A 22,962-nucleotide genomic window follows, 5' to 3' on the forward strand; every position below is an offset into this window, starting at 1 on the left:
AGCCCGCTCGCCGCAATTAGAGAAAACCCGCGCACAGCAACGAAGACCCAACGCAGCCAAAAATAAATAAATTAATTAATTTAAAAAAATTTTTAATTAAAAAAAAGAAACTGTGATCCAGGAAGTTATAAATATCTACAAAAATGACAAAATCTTACTAAAAACAGTCTAGAATTAGACAAGATCATTGCTTTGCATCCTGGGAACTTAGCTTTATAACAATCAGGTTAGGGGCCCCAAAATATGGGCAACAGAAAAGTGGGTTGTACTCCATTTGCAACTAAATATGGCTGGACAGAAATGTGGATTGAATTTCAATTGCAGCTAAGGGTCGTACCAAACTGCTACTGGCCCTCAGGGAAATTACAACGGCCATTAAGAGGAACATGCCAATTAGAAGAGATCATTTAAGAAGTGCAGTTGAGAGCTCTACCCACCACCAGTCCCTCCCATCAGGAAACTTCCACAAGCCTCTTAGATAGCCTCATCCACCAGAGGGCCGACAGCAGAAGCTAGAAGAACTACAATCCTGCAGCCTGTGGAACAAAAACCACATTCACAGAAAGATAGACACAATGAAAAGGCAGAGGGCTATGTGCCAGATGAAGGAACAAGATAAAACCCCAGAAAAACAACTAAATGAAGTAGAGATAGGCAACCTTCCAGAAAAAGAATTCAGAATAATGATAGTGAAGATGATCCAGGACCTAGAAAAAGAATGGAGGCAAGGATCAAGAAGATGCAAGAAATGTTTACCAAACATCTAGAAGAATTTAAAGAACAAACAAACAGAGATAAACAATACAATAACTGAAATGAAAAATACACTAGAAGGAATCAATACCAGAATAAATGAGGCAGAAGAATGGATAAGTGACCTGGAAGATAGAATGGTGGAATTCACTGCTGCAGAACAGAATAAAGAAAAAAGAATGAAAAGAAATGAAGACAGCCTAAGAGAACTCTGGGACAACATTAAAGGCAACAACATTCGCATTATAGGGGTCCCAGAAGGAGAAAAGAGAGAGAGAAAGGACCAGAGAAAATATTTGAAGAGATTATAGTCGAAAACTTCCCTAACATGGGAAAGGAAATAGCCACCCAAGTCTAGGAAGTGCTGAGGGTCCCATACAGGATAAACCCAAGGAGAAACATGACGATACACATAGTAATCAAATAGGCAAAAATTAAAGACAAAGAAAAATGATTGAAAGCAGCAAGGGAAAAACAACAAATAATATACAAGGGTGAACAGCTGGTCTCTCAGCAGAAACTCTACAAGCCAGAAGGGAGTGGCATGATACACTTAACATGATGAAAGGGAAGAACCTACAACCAAGATTACTCTACCCAGCAAGGATCTCATTCAGATTTGACGGAGAAATCAAAAGCTTTAAAGACAAGCAAAAGCTAAGAGAATTCAGCACCACCAAACAAGCTCTACAACAAATGCTAAAGGAACTTCTCTAAGTGGGAAACACAAGAGAAGAAAAGGACCTACAAAAACAAACCCCAAACAATTAAGAAAATGGTCATAGGAACATACATATCGATAATTACCTTAAACGTGAGTGGATTAAATGCTCCAACCAAAAGACAGGCTTGCTGAATGGATACAAAAACAAGACCCAGGGCTTCCCTGGTGGCGCAGTGGTTGAGAGTCTGCCTGCTGATGCAGGGAACATGGGTTCGTGCCCCGTTCTGGGAAGATAGCACATGCCATGGAGTGGCTGGGCCTGTGAGCCATGGCCGCTGAGCCTGTGCTCCGCAACAGGAGAGGTCACAATAGCGGGAGGCTCGCGTACTGCAAAAAAAAAAAAAAAAAACAAGACCCATATATGCTGTCTACAAGAGACCCACTTCAAACCTAGGGACACATTCAGACTGAAAGTGAGGGGATGGAAAAAGATATTCCATGCAAATGGAAACTGAAAGTAAGCTGGAGTAGCAATACTCATGTCAGATAAAATAGACTTTAAAATAAAGAAAGTTACAAGAGACAGGAAGGACACTACATAACGATCAAGGGTCAATCCAAGAAGAAGATATAACAATTATAAATATATATGCACCCAACATAGGAGCACCTCAATACAGAAGGCAACTGCTAACAGCTATAAAAGAGGAAATCGACAGTAACACAATAACAGTGGGGGACTTTAACACCTCACTTACACCAATGGACAGATCATCCAAAATGAAAATAAATAAGGAAACAGAAGCTTTAAATGACACAATAGACGAGATAGATTGAATTGATATTTATCGGACATTCCATCCAAAAACAGCAGATTACACGTTCTTTTCAAGTGCGCACAGAATATTCTCCAGGATAGATCACATCTTGGGTCACAAATCAAGCCTCAGTAAATTTAAGAAAATTGAAATCATATCAAGCATCTTTTCTGACCACAATGCTATGAGAATAGAAAACAATTACAGGGAAAAAAACGTAAAAAACACAAACACATGGAGGCTAAACAATACGTTACTAAATAACGAAGAGATCACTGAAGAAGTCAGAGGAAATCAAAAAATACATAGAGACAAATGACAATGAAAACACGACAATCTAAAACATATGTGATACAGAAAAAGCAGTTCTAAGAGGGAAGTTTATAGCTATACAAGCCTATCTCAAGAAACAAGAAAAATCTGAAATAAACAATCTAACGTTACACCTAAAGGAACTAGAGAAAGAAGAACAAACAAAACCCAAACTTAACAGAAGGAAAGAAATCATAAAGATCGGAGCAGAAATAAATGAAACAGAAACAAAGAAAACAATAGCAAAGATCAATAAAACTAAGAGCTGGTTCTTTGAGAAGATAAAATTGACAAACCATTAGCCAGACTCATCAAGAAAAAGAGGGAGGGAGCTCTAATCAATAACATTAGAAATGAAAAAGGAGAAGTTACAACAGACACTGCAGAAATACAAAGCATCCTAAGAGACTACTACAAGCAACTCTATGCCAATAAAATGGACAACCTGGAAGAAATGGACAAATTCTTAGAAAGGTATAACCTTCCAAGACTGAACCAGGAATAGAAAATATGAACAGACCAATCACAAGTAATGAAACTGAAACTGTGATTAAAAATCTTCCAACAAAGAGAAGTCCAGGACCAGATGGCTTCACAGGTGAATTCTATGAAACATTTAGAGAAGAGCTAACACCCATCCTTCTCAAACTCTTCCAAAAACTGCAGAGGAAGGAACACTCCCAAACTCATTCTTTTTTTTTTTTTAAATAAATTTATTTATTTGTCTTTGTTAGGTCTTCGTTGCTGTGCGTGGGCTTTCTCTAGTTGCGGCAAGTGAAGGCTACTATTTGTTGAGGTGCGTGGGCTTCTCCTTGCGGTGGCTTCTCTTGTTGCAGAGCATGGGCTCCAGGCACGCAGGCTCAGTAGTTGTGGGACACGGGCTTATTTGCTCTGCGGCATGTGGGATCTTCCCAGACCAGGGCTCAAACCCGTGTCCTCTACAATCACAGGCAGATTCTTAACCATTGCGCCACCAGGGACACCCATCCAAACTCATTCTATGAGGCCACCATCACCCTGATACCAAAACCAGACAAAGATACTACAAAAAAAGAAAATTACAGACCAATATCACTGATGAATATAGATGCAAAAATCCTCCCTACCTAGGGAGACAAAAGACCTGTATGCAGAAAACTGTAAGACACTGATGAAAGAAATTAAAGATGATACCAACAGATGTAGAGATATACCATGTTCTTGGATTGGAAGAATCAATATTGTGAAAATGACTATAGCATCCAAAGCAATCTACAGATTCAGTGCAATTCCTATCAAATTGCTAATGGCATCTTTTACAGAACTACAACAAAAAATCTTAAAATTTTTATGGAGACACAAAAGACCCCGAATAGCCAAAGCAGTCTTGAGGGGAAAAAAACAGAGCTGGAGGAATTAGACTCCCTGACTTCATACTATTGTACAAAGCTACAGTAATTGAGACAATATGGTACTCACACAAAAACAGAAACATAGATCAATGGAACAGGGTAGAAAGCCCAGAGGTAAACCCACGCACCTATGGTCAACTAATCTATGACAAAGGAGGCAAGGATATACAATGGAGAAAAGACAGCCTCTTCAATAAGTGGTGCTGGGAAAACTGGACATTTACATGTAAAAGAATGAAATTAGAACACTCCCTAACACCATACACAAAAATAAACTCAAAATGGATTCAAGACCTAAATGTTAAGACCGGGCACTATAAAGCTCTTAGAGGAAAACATAGAAAGAACACTCTTTGACATAAATCACAGCAAGATCTTTTTTGATCCACCTCCTAGAGTAATGGAAATAAAAACAAAAATAAACAAATGGGACCTAATGAAACTTAAAAGCTTTTGCACAGCAAAGGAAACCATAAATAAGGCGAAAAGACAACCCTCAGAATGGAAAAAATTTTTGCAAATGAATCAACGGACAAAGGATTAATCTCCAAAATATATAAACAGCTCAGGCAGCTCAATATTAGAAAAAACAAACAACCCAACCCCCAAACGGGCAAAAGACCTAAATACACAGCTCTCCAAAGCAAACATACAGATGGCCAAGAAGCACATGAAAAGCTGTGCAACATCATTAACTATTAGAGAAATGCAAATCAAAACTACAATGAGGTATCACCTCACACCAGTTAGAATGGGCATCATCAGAAAATCTACAAACAACAAATGCTGGAGAGGGTGTGGAGAAAAGGGAACCCTCTTGCACTGTTGGTGCAATGTAAATTGATACAGCCACTATGGAGAACAGTATGGAGGTTCCTTAAAAAACTACAAATAGAACTACCATATGACCCCACAATCCCACTACTAGGCATATACCCAGAGAAAACCGTAATTCAAAAAGACACATGCACCCCAATGTTCACTGTAGCACTATTTACAATAACCAGGTCATGGAAGCGACCTAAATGCCCATCGACAGATGAATGGATAAACAAGATGTGGTACATATATACGATGGACTATTACTCAGCCATAAAAAGGAATGAACTTGGGTCATGTGGATGCATCTAGAGACTGTCATACAGAGTGAAGTAAGTCAGAAAGAGAAAAACAAATATCATATATTAACGCATATATGTGGAACCTAGAAAATGGTACAGATGAACTGGTTTGCAGAGCAGAAATTGAGATACAGAAGTAGAGAAAAAACGTTTGGACACCAAGGGGGGAAAGCTGCAGGGGGTGGGGTGGTGGGATGAATTGGGAGATTGGGATTGCCATGGATACTCTGATGTGTATAAAATGGATGACTAATAAGGAAAAAAAAATGAAGTGCAGTTGAAAGTAGGGGTCCCAAATTAAAGAAAATGAATGGGACATCTATTTTAATTGGTGTGTAGAACCTTCCAAAAGGCTTTAGGACCCCAGAATAGCTTCATTGAAAAATTCATTGAAAAAGTCTAATGAAAAATTAAAGACACAAGAAGTACTTAAAACAAAAGACTGCAAGACAGACGCAACTGTTACTACTCGCCTCTATCGTCCTTTATTTGAGCACTCATTCCAGTAATCCTAAGTCTAAATTGTCTTTCCTAAAGAGACTACAAGACCATAAATGAAAGTCTGCCAAGTTTAGAGGCCTTACACATACCCCCATATCTACCCTTGAAGGAGGGCCCCCATATGGACCCCTCTCAGAGCTGATGAGACTCTGAGGGACTTTATGGTAAACTGCTATGTTATTCCCTTAAGCAGCTAAGGGAAACTAATAAATTAATGAAAAACCTTGACATCTGGTAGATACTGGAGCTACACCCTCAACTTTAAACCCCCCTCGGAGCCTGCAAATGGGATCCTGGGAAAACTGGCAGAAGCCAGCTAAGGGTGAGAATTCTTACCAGAGTCAGCTCTCCCAGATCTCTGTCTGTAGTACCCAAAAAGAGAAGAAAATAAAATAGTTTTTGCACCTTCTTTGGAGATGCCTCTTAAGTGCAAGGGGTTGTTCAGTACTACCAGAAATATTTACTGCTTGTCCCAACTGAAAATTGACAAGATATTTAAAAGGATTTTTTTTTTTAAGTAGCTCTGTGGTCAAAAGTTGGTCAGAAACTGGAAGCTGATATTCAGAGTCTGATAGGAATATATTTTTTATGTATCCTCCACTAAACCAAAATGAAACTATGCACCCAGAAGGAAAGAAAAACCTTCTAAAGCCTTTGTGAAAGGATTTAACAAAATCTTCCAAAGGAAAACAGCTCTAAGTCCAGAACATAGAAATCTTTTAATTTCCATCTTGGTTAGAAGTCTTGTCCCTGAGATATATATATATATATATATGAAAAAGCAAATTAATAATAATGTAGCTGAATAGGAGGATCAATCTATGATGTCATTTAGGCTGCAACCCAATTCTTTGGGGAATTGAGAGCAACTATCCTTATCTTACAAATCTTTGCAAAACTAGAAATATAGCTCCAGAGGCAGTTCACAGTCCACCTACTCTTTTTACCAATCCCCAAATCTCTCCTATTTATCTCAAAAAGCTTGTAAGTATTGTAAACAATCTGGCCTTAGGAAACCCAAGTACTCATTAGAGGAACTCACATTCTTTTTCTGTACCTTTGAGATACAAATGTTCTACAGACTTCAGGGAGGTAATTCTTATCAAAATGTAAAGGAAAGGGGAAATGGTCGTTTGAAACCTAGGCAAATAAAAAACTCTTTTAAGTGTCTTCCCCAAAAATATTAGTAAAAATGCTTTAGCCATCTCAGCAGATAATCTTAACTTGTTCCATCTACCAGAAAAACAACTTAAGATTCATTCAACTTATTTTACAACTAGTCAATTACTGTACCTGATTCATGGCAGTAATTTTAAAACAGAAGCTAGGGACTTCTCTGGTGGCGCAGTGGTTAAGAATCTGCCTGCCAGTGCAGAGGACACGGGTTTGAGCCCTGGTCCGGGAAGATTCCACATACTGCGGAGCAACTAACCCCGTGCACCACAACTACGGAGCCTGCGCTCTAGAGCCCGCGTACCACAGCTGCTGAAGCCCGCGCCTAGAGCCCGTGCTCCACAACAATGAAGCCACCGCAATGAGAACCCCGCGCACCACAACGAAGAGTAGCCCCCACCACAACGAAGAGCAGCCCCCACTCATCGTAATCAGAGAAAGCCCGCCTGAACGCAGCAGCAGACCCATCTCAGCCTAAATAAATAAATTTATTTAAAAAAATTTTTTAAAAAACAGAAGCTATAAGGTCCCTGTTTGCAACTGTCTATTTATGTGTGTCTATGTATGTATTGTAGATGTACGGTATTTTCTACCTTCAGAGGGTATTGCCAAAATTAATCTGTAAAAGAGCTCTATTTAATTGGCTCCAAGAAATTAAGCAGTTATATAAATTAAGTGAAATAAACAAATTGAATAGATGTAAATGGAATAAAAGTTTTTAGGTGAACTTTTTAAACGGTTTCTCCAAATCTTTTTGGTAACCTGAAAACTTAAAGTTTTGCCAAGTTAAGTTAAATTAAATGATGGATAGTCAATGAATAGCCAGATCATTTCCAAATAAGATAGAATACTGACTGTATGCTAACACATATATATGGAATCTAAGAAAAAAAAATGTCATGAAGAGATTAGTGGTAGGATGGGAATAAAACACAGACCTACTAGAGCCTGGACTTGAGGATATGGGGAGGGGGAAGGGTAAGCTGTGACGAAGTGAGAGAGTGGCATGGACATATACACACTACCAAATGTAAAATAGATAGCTAGTGGGAAGCTGCCGCATAGCACAGGGAGATCAGCTTGGTGCTTTGTCACTACCTAAAGGGGCAGGATAGGGAGGGTGGGAGGGAGGGAGACACAAGAGGGAAGAGATATGGGAACATATGTATATGTATAACTGATTCACTTTGTTGTAAAGCAGAAACTAACACACCATTGTAAAACAGTTATACTCCAATAAAGATGTTAAAAAAATAATAAAATAAAAAAAGAATACTGAAATATTAATTATTGAACATAGATTTATCCACTTTTGGCTTCCTTTTACAGGGAAACTAAAGATATTTGGGTCTCCTAGTAAACATGGTTTCTGCCACACTGAGAAATTTACTAAGAGAAAATTAATTATAAAAAGTATAAAAAATTATAAAAAGTATTTATAAATTTGCCAACCCATATAATGTTAAAATAAAGAGAGTTCATAATTGACCCAACGCATAAATAAATAATCTATTTTTTTAAAAAAGTAATACTAAGCCTTTATGTTGTAATTGTACAGGTATATGTTATAAGTGTTCCAGAAACTATAAGCAACTCCTAAAGTCTGATATGTATGTCCTGGTATAATATTATCATAATTCCAGTTATCATTTTACAATATTGAGTGTCACAGAAATAAACAAATTTCCTTGCTAATTCTATTATAATAAACTCTCATCAGATCTCTAACAATGGGCATTTTTTTAAAGTTTTCTGTCATTTATAGACAGTTATTGTTTTAACTCAGATGCTTTTGCAAAAATGTTGCTGCAAAAGTGCCTCATCTTCAAGGAGATTCATGGAAAGGACTCTGGCAAACACAAGTTTCTGATAACTTTAAGATCATAAACTGAACTGGATAAGAATTTCTAGAACTAATGGAAAAAAACTGGATTAAAGCAGAACAAGAATTAATAATATGGGACTGAATGAACTGAAAAGGGTGATTATAATTTTTATTCCTTCTTGCTTGAAGCACTACTGGTTCTTTAATGTTTTGTTTTTCCAGATTTGAGGAAACTTTTTCTCTTAAGCTATCTATGACTTAAAACAATTTGGTAAAGTATACTTTTGTAAACAAAGATGAAACATTTACTTTTTCTCCCTACCTGATCCCTCCAGAATTTGGAAACTCTTGAATATTCTTTTTATGGCAAAAGAGTTATTTACATAAGTCCAATGAGAATCTGTTCTCCTTGCAACAGGACACAATTGGAAACACTGGTTATATTACCAAAACTTTAACTGGAATGTTATATTTGAGAGAGATGTACATAGACTCAGATATTACCAGATAGCTTTAAAGAACTAAGGTTGACTTTATGGAGCTAATAAATCCCCTTGGAAAAATCGACCTGGTACCTTACTTACAAGGTTCTAGCAAAGCAGTCTTAAAAAGAGCTCATATGGTCAAGCACTATTCTTGCTACACCTATGTAAATAATCAGGCCAAGTATAACGCAAATAAATTAGTTTTACGGTGATTATCTTTGTTTTTTAAAAATGGGGTTAGTTATAAAGATTATGTCTGCATCTTTGTAGATATTAGATTCTAATCCAGATAATTGTCTTTGAGATTTTGTTAAATACCTGTAAATTAGACCGGATCCTGAATTCTTCTAGTTTCCTCAAATACCTGGCTATAACTCACCAAACTAATGTTTCCAATTTTCTCCTACCCTTCTGATTTGGAATCACTACGAACAAAGACTGCCCCTGAATCTCCTTGGAATGGACTATACCAGGTCTTCCTCACTCCCCAGATGGCAGCCAAACTTTAGGAACTTGAACCTTGGGGACACATCTCACAGCTGAAGAAGGCTCCACCTGACATCTGGCCCTGCACAAATGGTAGAGACCTCCAAACCAAATCGACGAAGAAGAGAAGTAGCCGACATCAATGTGGACTGCTTCCTCCCAAGATGCTGGATCAAGACTTCATACTTTAAACATGAAACGCTTTCTTCTTCTCTTTTTTCCTTTACCCTGGCATTGGCCTGGAAAGGTAACACCATCACCTGTATCTCCCAGCCCATTGCTAAGGGGGGTAACTTTTCACTGCTAGATTTGTCGTTATCAAAAAAATTGATCTGTCCATTTACAGTATTACCTTAGTGGGAGTGGTTTGTGCCCTGACAGGATTTATCTTTGTCTGTCGTGATTATCCTTCTCCTTGGGCCTATGAATACCTAGATGGCTGGCGCATAACTGGGCAATGCCCCTTCGGTTACCTAACTGTGCCCCTAACTGTCCACAGAGACGCCTCATTGGTCAACTCTCCTGAATTTGCACTGTCAAGTTAGAAAGAACCTACCAGGAGGCTTTCATAATTCAGGATTTGCTTTCTTTGGCAGGTGCCTACTGCGCTGGTTAGAAGTAAATGGAAAGGAGGCTATGATCAGGAACCTCTCCTTAACTCTTGAAGATACTGCAGAATCTATTGCTAAAGCAATAGCTGCTCAGTGAAAATCCTTAGACTCTCTGGCCCAAGTTGTTTTTGATAATTGGATAGCCCTAGATTATCTTTCAGCTTTGCAAGATAATTGTTGGCTTTGATAAAGTGTTGGCTTTGTGGCCAACACCACCTGTTGCACCTGGATTAACATTTCTGGGGAAGTTGAAACTCAGCTACATACGATCTCTGAACAAGTCACTTAAAAACGTGGCTCCTTCAATAGGGTCTTTCTTTGACTTATTTGATTTTGATTGGTTTGGGCCCTGGGGACCATGGCTTCGAAGCACACTCCAAACATCGGGAATTATCCTGCCAATCATAATCATAGTAGTCTCCCTGCTACACTGTATTCTCTCAAAAGTTGTATTTTAAATAAGATTTAATTTTATTTATTTTTGACTGTGTTGGGTCTTTGTTGCTGTGCACGGACTTTCTCTAGTTGTGGCGAGCAGAGTCTATTCTTCGTTGCGGTGCACGGGCTTCTCGTTGCAGTGGCTTCTCTTGTTGCGGACCACGGGCTCTAGCTCTAGAGCTCAGGCTCAGTAGTTGTGGCACATGGGCTTAGCTGCTCTGGGGCATGTGGGAGTCTTCCCGGACCAGGGATTGAACCCGTGTCCCCTGCATTGACAGGCGGGTTCTTACCCACTGCGCCACCAGGGAAGCCCCCTCTCAAAAGCTTTAAATGCATGATTGCAGCCACTCACCACCAAGCAAATGATCTCCCTAACACCGGAACATCAGAAAAGGAATAAAGAGAATGACCAACTTAAAAATTGTGAACCTGAAGTTGTGGCCTGTGTATATCACAGAGATTAAGCAAATAACATTATGATCTGTGAATAGCACACAGAAGATCAACAAAAATTGTGAGAACTCAGAGCAGTAGCTGGGAGTGGCACTAACATCTTACATTTTTCTCATATCTTTCAGGCTGAAAGTCTGATGAAAAAAGGGGAATTGTTAAAAAAGAAACAACAGGCCCAAAATGGAGTTACTTGTGCTAAGCTCCATGTCGTCAAACTGAGACTTAATACCTAACTTAACTGCAGTTTCAGCCTCTCCTAGGAATGTAATCTTATCCAGTGGGGAATTTCCTAGCCAGCACTAGTGAGGTAATCAACCTGATAGACCCCTGTCTTCCCCCAAAGGAAGGTGAACTTGCCTGAAATATTCCATTCCTTTCATTTATGACTTCCTTGTCCCACTCCCTTTCTGCCTTTAAAAACCTCTCCTTTTCTGCAGCTTTTTGGAGCTCCCTTCTATTTTTTAGAAGCAATGCTGCCTGATTCACGAATCATTCAATAAAGTCAATTAGATCTTCAAATTTCCTATGTTGAATTTTATTTTTTAACAGATTGCTGTTTAGTATTTTTTAATTTTTAAGCAAAAATACAGAACAAATATTTTTTAGAAGAACAATGTCCATTAGAGAAAATTTCCATTTGTCATAGCTTAAAGCATCAAACTTCAAAGCCAAAAATGCTAGGTAGCCTTTGTAGCACTTAGAGAAAATGAATAAATGCATTTCTAAGTGGTCTCAAGGAAAAAAATAAAAGAAAATACAGTGTTCTCAAAGTGGTCTACAAGAAAAAAAAAGGCAACAGATTATTAATTCAAAACCCATCGGTATAAAATTTTAAGTGTAAAGTGAAGTTCAGAAGAAGGAAACTGCAATGTTTAATTTCTGGGTGTTGGATAAATTCCAATTTTGCAAGTCAAGGCAGCATATCAAAAGGAGCATGAACTTTGGAAACTGTCAAAGCTAGTTCCAATTCAGGTTCAGCCATCAACTAGTACATGACTTTGGGCAGCTCTTTAAGTTTCGATTTCTTCACGTGGAAAAAGAAATTAATTAAAGCTTCCTCCAAGAGTTTTGGCAAGAAAAAGAAATAATAAATGTAGTAGGCACTCAATAAATGATAGCTGTTATTACTCTCTTCCCTATTGCATATCACAAAATAATTAAAATAACAACAATAACAATAATAATACAACAACAATGCTACTTCTCTACATGGAAGGGGGATAGCCCATATGAAAGGGATAGTCTCAGTTTTATATGCAGGCTACTCTTTCTCAAAAATGCCATGATACTCCAGAGGCAGGGAACTGTGGTGGGGCTGAATGACCAAGGTAGGGAAAAACCCTTCACACTAGTCAGATAAAACACAGACCTACTAGAGCATGGACTTGAGGATATGGGGAGGGGGAAGGGTAAGCTGTGACGAAGTGAGAGAGTGGCAGGGACATATACACACTACCAAACGTAAAATAGATCGCTAGTGGGAAGCTGCCGCATAGCACAGGGAGTTCACCTCTGTGGTTTGTGACCACCTAGAGGGGTGGGATAGGGAGGGTGGGAGGGAGGGAGACGCAAGAGAAAAGAGATATGGGAACATATGTATATGTATAACTGATTCACTTTGTTGTAAAGGAGAAACTAATACACTATTGTGAAACAGTTATACTCAAATAAAGATGTTAAAAAAAAAAAAAAAAAAAGAAGAAGTAAGCTCTAGGCCTGGCTCTGCCACTTACTAGCTATGTGTTCTTAAGCAAATCACTTTGTCTTTCAAAGCCTCAGTTTCATTTTCTGCAAATCGAGAACAACCCTTCACAGGTTGTGAAGATCAAATGTATGTGAAAGGACTTGTCCAACTATAAAAGCACTATGCAAATAAAAGGTACTTTACATAAGTACATTTAATCAAAGCTAGTTTCCAAGAACAGCAACTTTGGAAGGCACGATAAAAGCGTATAATGATTGACGGCAAAAAACACTGTAGTCAGAACACTTTGGGTTCAAATCCCAACTCCGGCAATTGTTAGTTATATAACCTTGACAAGTACTTACTTCACTGAGCACAAGCTTCTTCAACAGTACAAAAAGGAATAACACTTTACTCAGGTTTATTGTAATGATTAAGTAAAATATATGTAGCATACTCTTTGGAATACAGTTAGTAATAAGGAAATAATAACTATTATTTTCTATCAAGAAATATCAAACCCATATCAAAGCAATATCAAACATTCACAGCCCTTGACACAGAAATTTCATGTCTAATCACTTGAATATGGGAATAATCCAAAATAAGGAAAAATATTTACATGAAGAAATTCTTCAATGTGTTATTTATATTAGTAAAAAAAAAGTCCAATATTAGAGGAATAATTAACTATATTATGGCCTATCCACTAATGAAACATTTAGTAATGGCTAAAATGATGTTTATAAAACATTTATAACAACTTGAGAAATGTTTACATAACAATGTCTTAGTGCCAAAAGCGAGGCTATAAAAAAATTATTACTTAGGGTGATCAAAAATATACACTAAAAAAAAAATACATATACTATACCAAAAAAAACTGGGTAGTAGACTGATGAGTAATTATTAATTATTTCCAACTGCTTTTCTATATCTTACAATATCCTGAATGAGAAAAACTTTTTATGGTAAATGTAAGTAAACACAGTACATCAGTTTTCAATAGATTTATTATTATGAAATTATAATAAACATTAATTGATATATTCAACAACAGATAATGGAAGAATAAAAAGAATAAGGGAATATTCTGAACAAGTATGTACTAATAAATAATTTAGATGAAATGAACCAATTCTTAAAAGGACACAAACTACTGAAAATGACTGAAGAATAGAAAATCTGAATAGACCTATAACAAGTAAAGAGTAGAATAAGTAATCAAAAAACTACCCACAAAGAAAGGCTCATGCCGAGATGGCTTCACTGACAAATTCTACCAAACATTTAAAGAATTAATCCCAATTCTTCACAACCTTTTCTAAAGTATGGAAGAGATGGAATACTTTCCAACTCATTTTGTAAGGCTAGTACTACCCTGATATCAAATCTAGACAAAGACATCACAGGAAAAGAAAAATAGAGACCAACATCTCTTTTGAATACAGATGTAAAAATCTGAAACAAAATACTATCAAACTGAATCCAGTAACATATAAAAAGGATTACATAGAGAGCTTCCAGGTTGGTGAACTCATGGTGGCTTGGAGAGGGCACAGAAGCTTGCACCCTTCCTGTAGCCTTGCCTAAGCATGTTTTCTCATAAACCGCTTCCCACCGGCCACAAAGCTCAGACCACCTGCCAGCACTGGGAGGAGGCTGGTGTCCATCCGCCATGATGCTTCAACGTGCACCTTTGGCCACTTGCTCACTCGAAGACGTTCAAAGGTGCATGACTATTTGATCACCCAAGCATGGGGATAAATGCCAACCACATCTCACTATGACCACTGAGGAATTCAAGGAAAAAAAAGCTCACAGTAACATCAGATAACCTTGGCCACGAGATCAACTCATGAAACAATAGGAAGTTTTCCTGTGGTGTTCTCCCAAGATGATGGTAACAATGTTGTGTCAAGGATGAAAGAAGCCACACTCTATAAAAAGAGCTCTATGCATAACATATATGATCAGAACACAAAAGTATCAAGGATACGCTATTTTCTGAAATCAGTTTCCATTTCTGATCATCTATCTGTTAACCTAAACTAGGAATCATCTAAGATAAAGTCTGTCCCTCACAACATTCAGAAGTCTAATATAGGAGAGGAATCAGATGGCAGAATAGAAGGATATGGAGCTCACCTCCTCCCAAAAATGCATCAAAAATCCATCTTCCTATGGAACAATTCTCACAGAATACCTACTGAATGCTGGCAGAAGATATCAGACACCCAAAATTACAAGAAAGATCTCCATGTAACCAGGAAGACCCCTCAATGTTTTTATCTGGATTCATGTTTAAAATGGGAGAGATTTCATCCTTCATATTCCCCTGTAAATTCTCAGTATGGAACAGAGACTCCATCCAGTGCCTGCTATGTTCTCAGTAAGTATTTCTGGCAGAATGGATGAATGAAACCATCATACGTATTACTTCATGTTATATAAAACCACATTTATCGTTCAGAGCACTTGTGCTTTCTCAGTATTTTCATGCATCATGAATATAGGTGTATTACATTCAGGAATAAGTAAAACAGTGCTTGTTTAAGAAAATAGAGTTTAGGGACTTCCCTGGTGGCGCAATGGATAAGACTCCGCACTCCCGATGCAGGGGGCCCTGGTTCGATCCCTGGTCAGGGAACTAGATCCCACATGCATGCCAAAACTAAGAGTTTGCATGCCACAACTAAGGAGCCAGTGAGCTGCAACTAAGGAGCCCATGTGCTACAACTAAGGAGCCAGCAAGCTGCAACTAACGAGCCTGCCTGCCACAACTAAGACCCCGTGCAACCAAATAAAAAAATAAATAATTTTTTTAAAAAAATAGAGTTTAGGGGATTAAGAGGTACAAACTATTATGTTTAAAATAAGCTACAAGGATGTATTGTATAACATGGGGAATATAGTCCATATTTTATAATAACTATAAATGGAGTATAACCTTTAAAAATTGTGAATCACTATATTATTTACCTGAATACAATATAATATTGTACATCAACTATACTTCAACTAAGGAGAAAAAAATAGAGTTTATAAAGGTAATATTTGCAAGACCTCTTCAATAAAACCAGGTGGCAACTGCAAACAGAAAAAAAAAAGGATTATATACCATGATCAAGTGGGATATATGCCAGGAATACAGAGTTGGTTCAATATCTGAAATTCAATTAATGTACAGTACATCACAGAATAAAGAACAATAACTACATGATCATCTCAATACATGCAGACAAGGCATTTGACAAAAGTAAATACCACTTTTTAATTTAGAAAAACAATCAATAAACTAGTATTAGGAATGAACTTCCTCAATCTGATAAAGAGCATCCACAAAAAAGTCACAGCTAATATCACACTTAAAGGTGAAAGATTGAATGCCTTCCCCCTAAGATTAAGAACAAGACAAGGAAGCCTACTCTTGCTTTTCTATTTAACAGTGACTGAGACTGTAGCCAGGATAGTCAGGCAAGAAAGTGAAATCAAAGGCATAGAATAGAAAGGAGGAAGCAAAACTTCCTCTATTTGCAGATGACATGATTTATAAATAGAAAATCCTAAGGAATCCACTAAAAATCTATTAGAGCTAATAAATGAGTTTAGCAAAGTCTCAGGATACGAGATCAATCAATATACAAAAATCAATTGTTTTTCTGTACACTTGCAATGAACCACCCCAAAATGAAATTAAAATGACAATTCCATTTATCATAGCATCAAAAAGAATACAATACTTGTGCTAGATTTAACAAAAGAAGAGTAAAACTTAAACTCTGAACACTACAAAACATCGCTGAAAGAAATTAAAGACCTAAATAAATGGAAAGCTATCCTGTGTTCATGAATCAGATGATTTAGCTGTTAAGATGACAATACTTCCCAAACTGATCTACCTATTCAACGTAATCCACATCAACATTCCAGCTGGTTTCTTTTGAGAAATTGATCCTAAAATTCATATGGAAATGCAAGGGACCCAGAAAGCCAAAACAATCTTGAAAAAGAGAAACAAAGTTGAAGGACTCACACCTCCAATTTCAAAACTTTCTACAAAATCTACAGTAAGCAAGGCAGTGTGGTACTGGCATAAGGATGGACATATAGATGCATGGAACAGCACTCAGAGTCCAGAAATAAACCCTGACATTTATGGTCAATTGATTTTTAAAATAAATGTATTTATTTATTCATTCATTCATTTATTTATTTTTGGCTGGGTTGGGTCTCTGCTGCTGCGCGCGGGCTTTCTCGAGTTGCGGCAAGCGGGGGCTACTCTTCGTCGTGGTGCGCAGGCTTCTCATTGCGGTGGCTTCTCCTGATGCAGAGCACGGGCTCTAGGCGCGCGGGCTTCAGTAGTTGTGGCTCGTGGGCTCTAGAACACAGGCTCAGTAGTTGTGGCGCATGGGTTTTGTTGCTCCGTGGCATGTGGGATCTTCCCGGACCACAGCTCGAACCCGTGTCCCCTGCATTGGCAGGCAGGTTCTCAACCACTGCACCAGCAGGGAAGCCCTGGTCAATTGATTTTTGACAAGAGTGTCAAGATCTTTCAATGGGGAAAGAATAGTCTTTTCAACAAATGGTGCTGGAGACAACTAGATACTCACATGCAAAGGATAAATTTGTATCCTTACCTCACACCATATATGAAAATTAACACAAAATTGATCAAGAACTAAATGTAAGACCTAAAAATACAAAATTCTTACAAGAAAACATAAGCACAAATAACCTTGAGTTTGGCCCAAAAGCACAAGCAACCAAAGAAAAAATAAATTGGACTTCATCAAAATTAAAACCTTTGTGCTTCAAAGAACATCATCAAGAAAATGAGAAGATAACCCACTGAATGGAAGAAAATATTTGCAAATCATACATTTGATAAGGAACTTGAAACTATAATATTAAAAAAAACTCTTACAGAAAAATATGAAAATAAATAACTCAATTTAAAAATTAGCAAATGGGACTTCCCTGGTGGTGCAGCGGTTAAGAATCTACCTGCCAATGCAGGGGACACGGGTTCGAGCCCTGGTCTGGGAAGATCCCACATGCCACAGAGCAACTAAGCCCATGTGCCACAAGTACTGAGCCTGCGCTCTAGAGCCCACAAGCCACAACTACTGAGCCCGTGTGCTGCAACTACTGAAGCCCACGCGCCTAGAGCCCATGCTTCGCCACAAGAGAAGCCACCGTAATGAGAAGCCCACGCACCACAACAAAGAGTAGCCCACGCTCGCGACAACTAGAGAAAGCCCGTGTGCAGCAATGAAGACCCAATGCAGCCAAAAAAAAACCATAGCAAATGATCTGAATGGATATTTCCCCAAAGAAGATCTACAAATGCCTAATGAACACATGAAAAGATCCTCAACATCATTAGTCATTAGGGACATTCAAATAAAAACCCTAATGAGATACCACTCCATACCCACTAGGACGGGTAAAATCAAAAGGACCGACAATAACAAGTGTTGCTGAGGATGTGGAGAAATAAGAACCCTCATACTTTCCTGGTGGGAATATAAAATGGTGCAGCCACTTGGGAAAACAGTTTAGAAGTTTCTCAAAATGTTAAACGTTGAGCTACCATATGACCCAGCAATTCTACTCTTAAGTCTATAGCCAAGAGAACTGAAAACATGTTTTATATAATAACTTTTATGTGAATGTTCATAGTAGCATTGCTCACTATAGCGAAAAAATAGAAACAATTCAAATGCCCATCAACTGATGATTGGATGAATACAATGTAACATATTCATACAATGGAATATTATTCGGCAATAAAAAGGAATGAAGTTCTGATTCATGATACAACATGGATGAACTTTGAAATACTACACTGAATAAAAGAAGTCAGACACAAAAGACTCCATATTGTCTGATTACATTTATATGAAATGTCCAGAACAGCCCAAACCTATAGAGACAGAAAGTAGATTTGTGATTACCTAGGGCTGGGGAGGTATAGGGTAGGAGAGTAACTGCTAATGGTTTTGGGGGCGGGGGATGAAAATGTTCTAAAACTGACTGTGGTGATGGTTGTATGGCTCTATGAATATACCAAAAATTCACTGAAGTTTACACTTTAAACTGGTGAATTGTGTAGTATGTGAATAATAAAGCTGCTATTATTAAAAAGTGATCCAGGAAAACAGTTTGGCATTTCCTCAGAAAGTTAACCACAAGACTACCATATGACCCTGAAATTCCTACTACTAGGTATATACCCAAAAGAATTGAAAACAGGGACTCAAATAAGTACACGTACACTCATGTGCGTAGCAACACTATTCACAGTGTTGAAAAAACCCAGATGTCCATCAAATGAATGGACTAAAAGATGAGATATATTCACACGATGAAATATAATCCAGCCTTAAAAATGAATGAAGTACTGATAAATGCTACAACACGGATGAACCTCAAAAACATTATGCTAAGGAAAAGAAGCCAGACAAAAGGGTCACATCGAGTATGATTCTATTTACATGACAAGTCCAGAACAGGTAAATTCATAGAAACAGAATACAGATGGGTGGTTGCCAGGTGCTGGGGGAAGAGGAAATAGGGAGAAACTACTTAATAAATAAGGGATTTTACTCTGGAGTGATGGAAATGTTCAAGAACTAGATAGAAGTGGTGGTTACACAACTTTGTGTAAATGGCACTGAACTGTTCCTTTTAAGATGGTTATTATCGGGGATTCCCTGGTGGTGCAGTGGTTAAGAATCCGTTTGCCGGTGCAGGGGACAAGGGTTCAAGCCCTGGTCCGGGAAGATCCCACATGCCTTGGAGCAACTAAGCCCGTGCACCACAACTACTGAGCCTGCACTCTGGAGCCCGTGAACCACAACTACTGAGCCCACGTGCCACAACTACTGAAGCTCGTGTGCCTAGAGCACATGCTCTGCAACAAGAGAAGCCACTGCAATAAGAAGACCGTGCACCACAACGAAGAGTAGCCCTCACACGCCGCAACTAAAGAAAGACCGCACAGCTACGAAGACCCAGCACAGCCAAAAATAAATAAATGAAATAAATAAATTTATTTTTTAAAAGATGGTTAATTTTGTGTTACATGAATTTCACCTCAATAAATTATTTAAAAGAAACAGCAATCCAAAAATTGAAGTTAACGTTCCCATTTACATGCAACATTTTAAAAGCTGAAAAGTATTTCAAAAAGAGAGAATTTACGTTTACAAGTTGGGCTTGGCTTTTTTTTAACCTAAGAAATTTGCCTAATTTTTAAAACTCTGGGTAATCTTAGATATAAAAAGAATAACTCTCTTTACTCTCATAACAAATTACTGCCATGGAATTAGCTCAGTTGGAGCTTTTGAAACATTTATTTCATGACATGCTTACAGATCTGAAAGATTGCATCTCCTTTTGCCCCACTGTCAGAGATTAACTTGCTAACTCACTGGCACAAGTCAGCTGGGAGGGAGACCAACATTTGATTCCCAAAGGAAAACATTCCACACTAATTAGAATAGAATACTCTGTATCCTAAATTCTGCATCTTAAGCCTGAGTAAACTGCTAAAACCAAGATGTGGAACAGAAATTGGGAAAATTATCTATAACCTAGGAATGGAGTTTAAGAGCAAGTTATTCACACGAGCACCCCAGCTTGTTTCTTTCTGGCTTAATTTGCATGTGGAGACTATGTCCCTTAAACACTCAAGTGAGTTTCAACTAGATTCTAGTATCTATGAGAAAGAAGGTCAGTACAAAATAAACAAAGGAAATACTGAAGCCTCTAATTACACAGGGGTAGTGGGGGGTACATCATCTATTTAGAAACAACACACTTTTCAGGAAGCAGATAATCTAGCACTTCTCAAATTCTACGTAGACTATTCTAAAAACATGAAGCAAATCTCATGAAGTTCTGTATTGAATAGCTATAAAAATCTGATCACTGAGTTATAAAATCTAATAAAAATTCAATGATGCTACCAAATGTCACATAGGTATGGATACAGCTATTTATAAGCGTACTGAATACACAGATATAAATTTACAGAGAGGCTTTCTTGTTCCCTGCCACTGAGTTTTAAATTGAGATTTTATATTGGTACATTTTCAACTGAAATCAAATCAAACATAAAATATCTCTCAGATAATACTTTATGGCACATCATAAATTCAAAGCTACATCTTCCTAAAGGTAGTTTCCAATGTTATCCCAATATTTAACCTTCAGTTCAAGTGATGATGCCTCGTGCAAAATCACTCTGGGCAGCTTGAGAACTGTGTGTGTAAATGAGAAAGGGGCAGAGGGTGAACCCAGCTCACTCTCCCCTTTTGATCCAGGAAGACAGGCACACTCCTAGCACTCACCTTTCTCAGATTTCCCGAGTTTCACTGAAGACGAAACGCCACAGCCCATGTCTTGTAAATCATGTATGTTCGTGAATCAACTTCTCACTCTAAAACAGGGTGAAAAGTGCTTCCCTTTACTCTGTGAGGAGCCCCTCCTGATTGATCCACTTCGGTCACAGATCCTGATGAGGAGGACACACGAGGGAGGGAGGGAGGAAAGCGCCGTTAACAAGGTATCTGAGGGCTGCTCAGCAGGATTCATTTTACGCTTCTTCTCAACTGCTGTTCATCATATGATACAGAAAGTGATCAGACATAGTCTAATCCTGGTTTATTTTGCAAAACACAGAAGCAGCAACAGAGCAGCTATAGATTGCTTTTCTGCAGCACATAAATTACATTTTCCCCGTGTCTAGGTCAGATCAATACTCTATAAAATAAAGCATTAACATGAAAAGAAAAATGGAAATGTAAGATCATACAATTTTCTAATTGAAATATAGGGAATGGGATATGAAGGATCTGACATAATTTAACTGTTTTGCTTTTAAGCTCAAAATAGTTAAATCTATCTGGGCTTTTAAAAACACAAATTGGAGAATGGCTATGAGACAACAACAACAACATATTTATACAACTATGCTATGCCAAAATTCAAATCAAAATGAGTTCTTTGACACTCTTTCTCAGAATCAGTCAGGGCACTTATTTTATTTATTTATTTATTTATTCATTCATTTATTTTGCGGTACACGGGCCTCTCACTGCTGTGGCCTCTCCCGTTGCGGCGCACAGGCTCCGGACGTGCAGGCTCAGAGGCCATGGCTCACGGGCCCAGCCGCTCCACAGCACGTGGGATCTTCCCGGACCGGGGCACGAACCCGTGTCCCCTGCATCGGCAGGCGGACTCTCAACCATTGCGCCACCAGGGAAGCCCAGAGCTGCTGTTCTTTTAGTGCCTGCCTACAATGAGCAACTACCAAGCACTAGTTCTGCCTTCATTCACTGTTGTGGCCTCTCCCGTTGCGGAGCACAGGCTCCGGACGCGCAGGCTCATCGGCCACGGCTCACGGGCCCAGCCGCTCCACGGCATGCGGGATCCTCCCGGACCGGGGCACGAACCTGTGTCCCCTGCATCGGCAGGCGGACGCTCAACCACTGCGCCACCAGGGAAGACCCAGGGCACTTATTTAAAAAAAAAAAAAAAAAAAAAAAAAAAAAAGGAGGCTTCAAGGCCTCCCCAGAAATTAAAGTATCAGAATCCAGGAAGTTCCCTTTTCAAACAAGCTCTCCAGGCATTTCTGAGGCCCCTCCAAAGTCTGCCCTCACACTCACCAGGCCTTCTGATGGCTCAGCTGAGACTGCTACATTGGATCTTCCACAATCACTCCATGGGAGTTTTCAACAAAATTCCTTTCTGTAGTAATCCCACCTCATGCCTTTTTAGGGTGATGTCTCCTTTATTTCGTGATGCTCCAAACCAGCCTGTGCTAATCTATTTGCATTTCTGGATAGTAACGAAGTCAAAGAACAACTGACTTGGGACTCTGCCAGGCATGCCTATTTTTCCGTTAGTACTACGCTAAACGCTGCAAGATTGCGACTCAGTGAAAGAAAGGGGCAAAACAAAATGAGCAAAATATTTGAATTATGGAAATATTTTTAAAACAACAATAACCTTAATAAACAGATATTCTGATCCGAACTAGGCCTGATTCCATTATGTTTTGAATTAATTAACCCTCCTAAACTTTGGGTTATTTCCAAATTTGATAGGCATTTCTCACATATCTCTCTAATCTACATCAGGGGCAAAAAATGTTAACAGGGTCAGCTCCAAGGGCAGAAAACCCTTGTGGCATTCCACTCCAGACCAATCTCTAGGGTTACTACAGACCCATTACA

General features: G+C 38.5%; 1 protein-coding gene across 9 annotated transcripts in view; it reads right to left on the bottom strand.

The window, feature by feature from the left end:
- Positions 1-22,962, bottom strand: part of PPEF1 (protein phosphatase with EF-hand domain 1) — a 157,318-nt gene that overhangs the window by 103,869 nt on the left and 30,487 nt on the right. For 8 of the 9 annotated variants that reach the window (XM_067024057.1, XM_067024062.1, XM_067024055.1 and 5 more), the window contains one exon: positions 21,076-21,239. In XM_067024057.1, coding sequence (XP_066880158.1) covers positions 21,076-21,124 — 49 coding nt within the window. In that variant the 5' untranslated portion in view covers positions 21,125-21,239. Of the gene's footprint in view, positions 1-21,075; positions 21,356-22,962 lie in introns of those variants that run through there. The other variant, XM_067024061.1, reaches the window with a different exon arrangement.

The sequence above is a fragment of the Kogia breviceps genome, chromosome X, assembly GCF_026419965.1.
Source record: "Kogia breviceps isolate mKogBre1 chromosome X, mKogBre1 haplotype 1, whole genome shotgun sequence".
NCBI lineage: Eukaryota > Metazoa > Chordata > Mammalia > Artiodactyla > Physeteridae > Kogia > Kogia breviceps.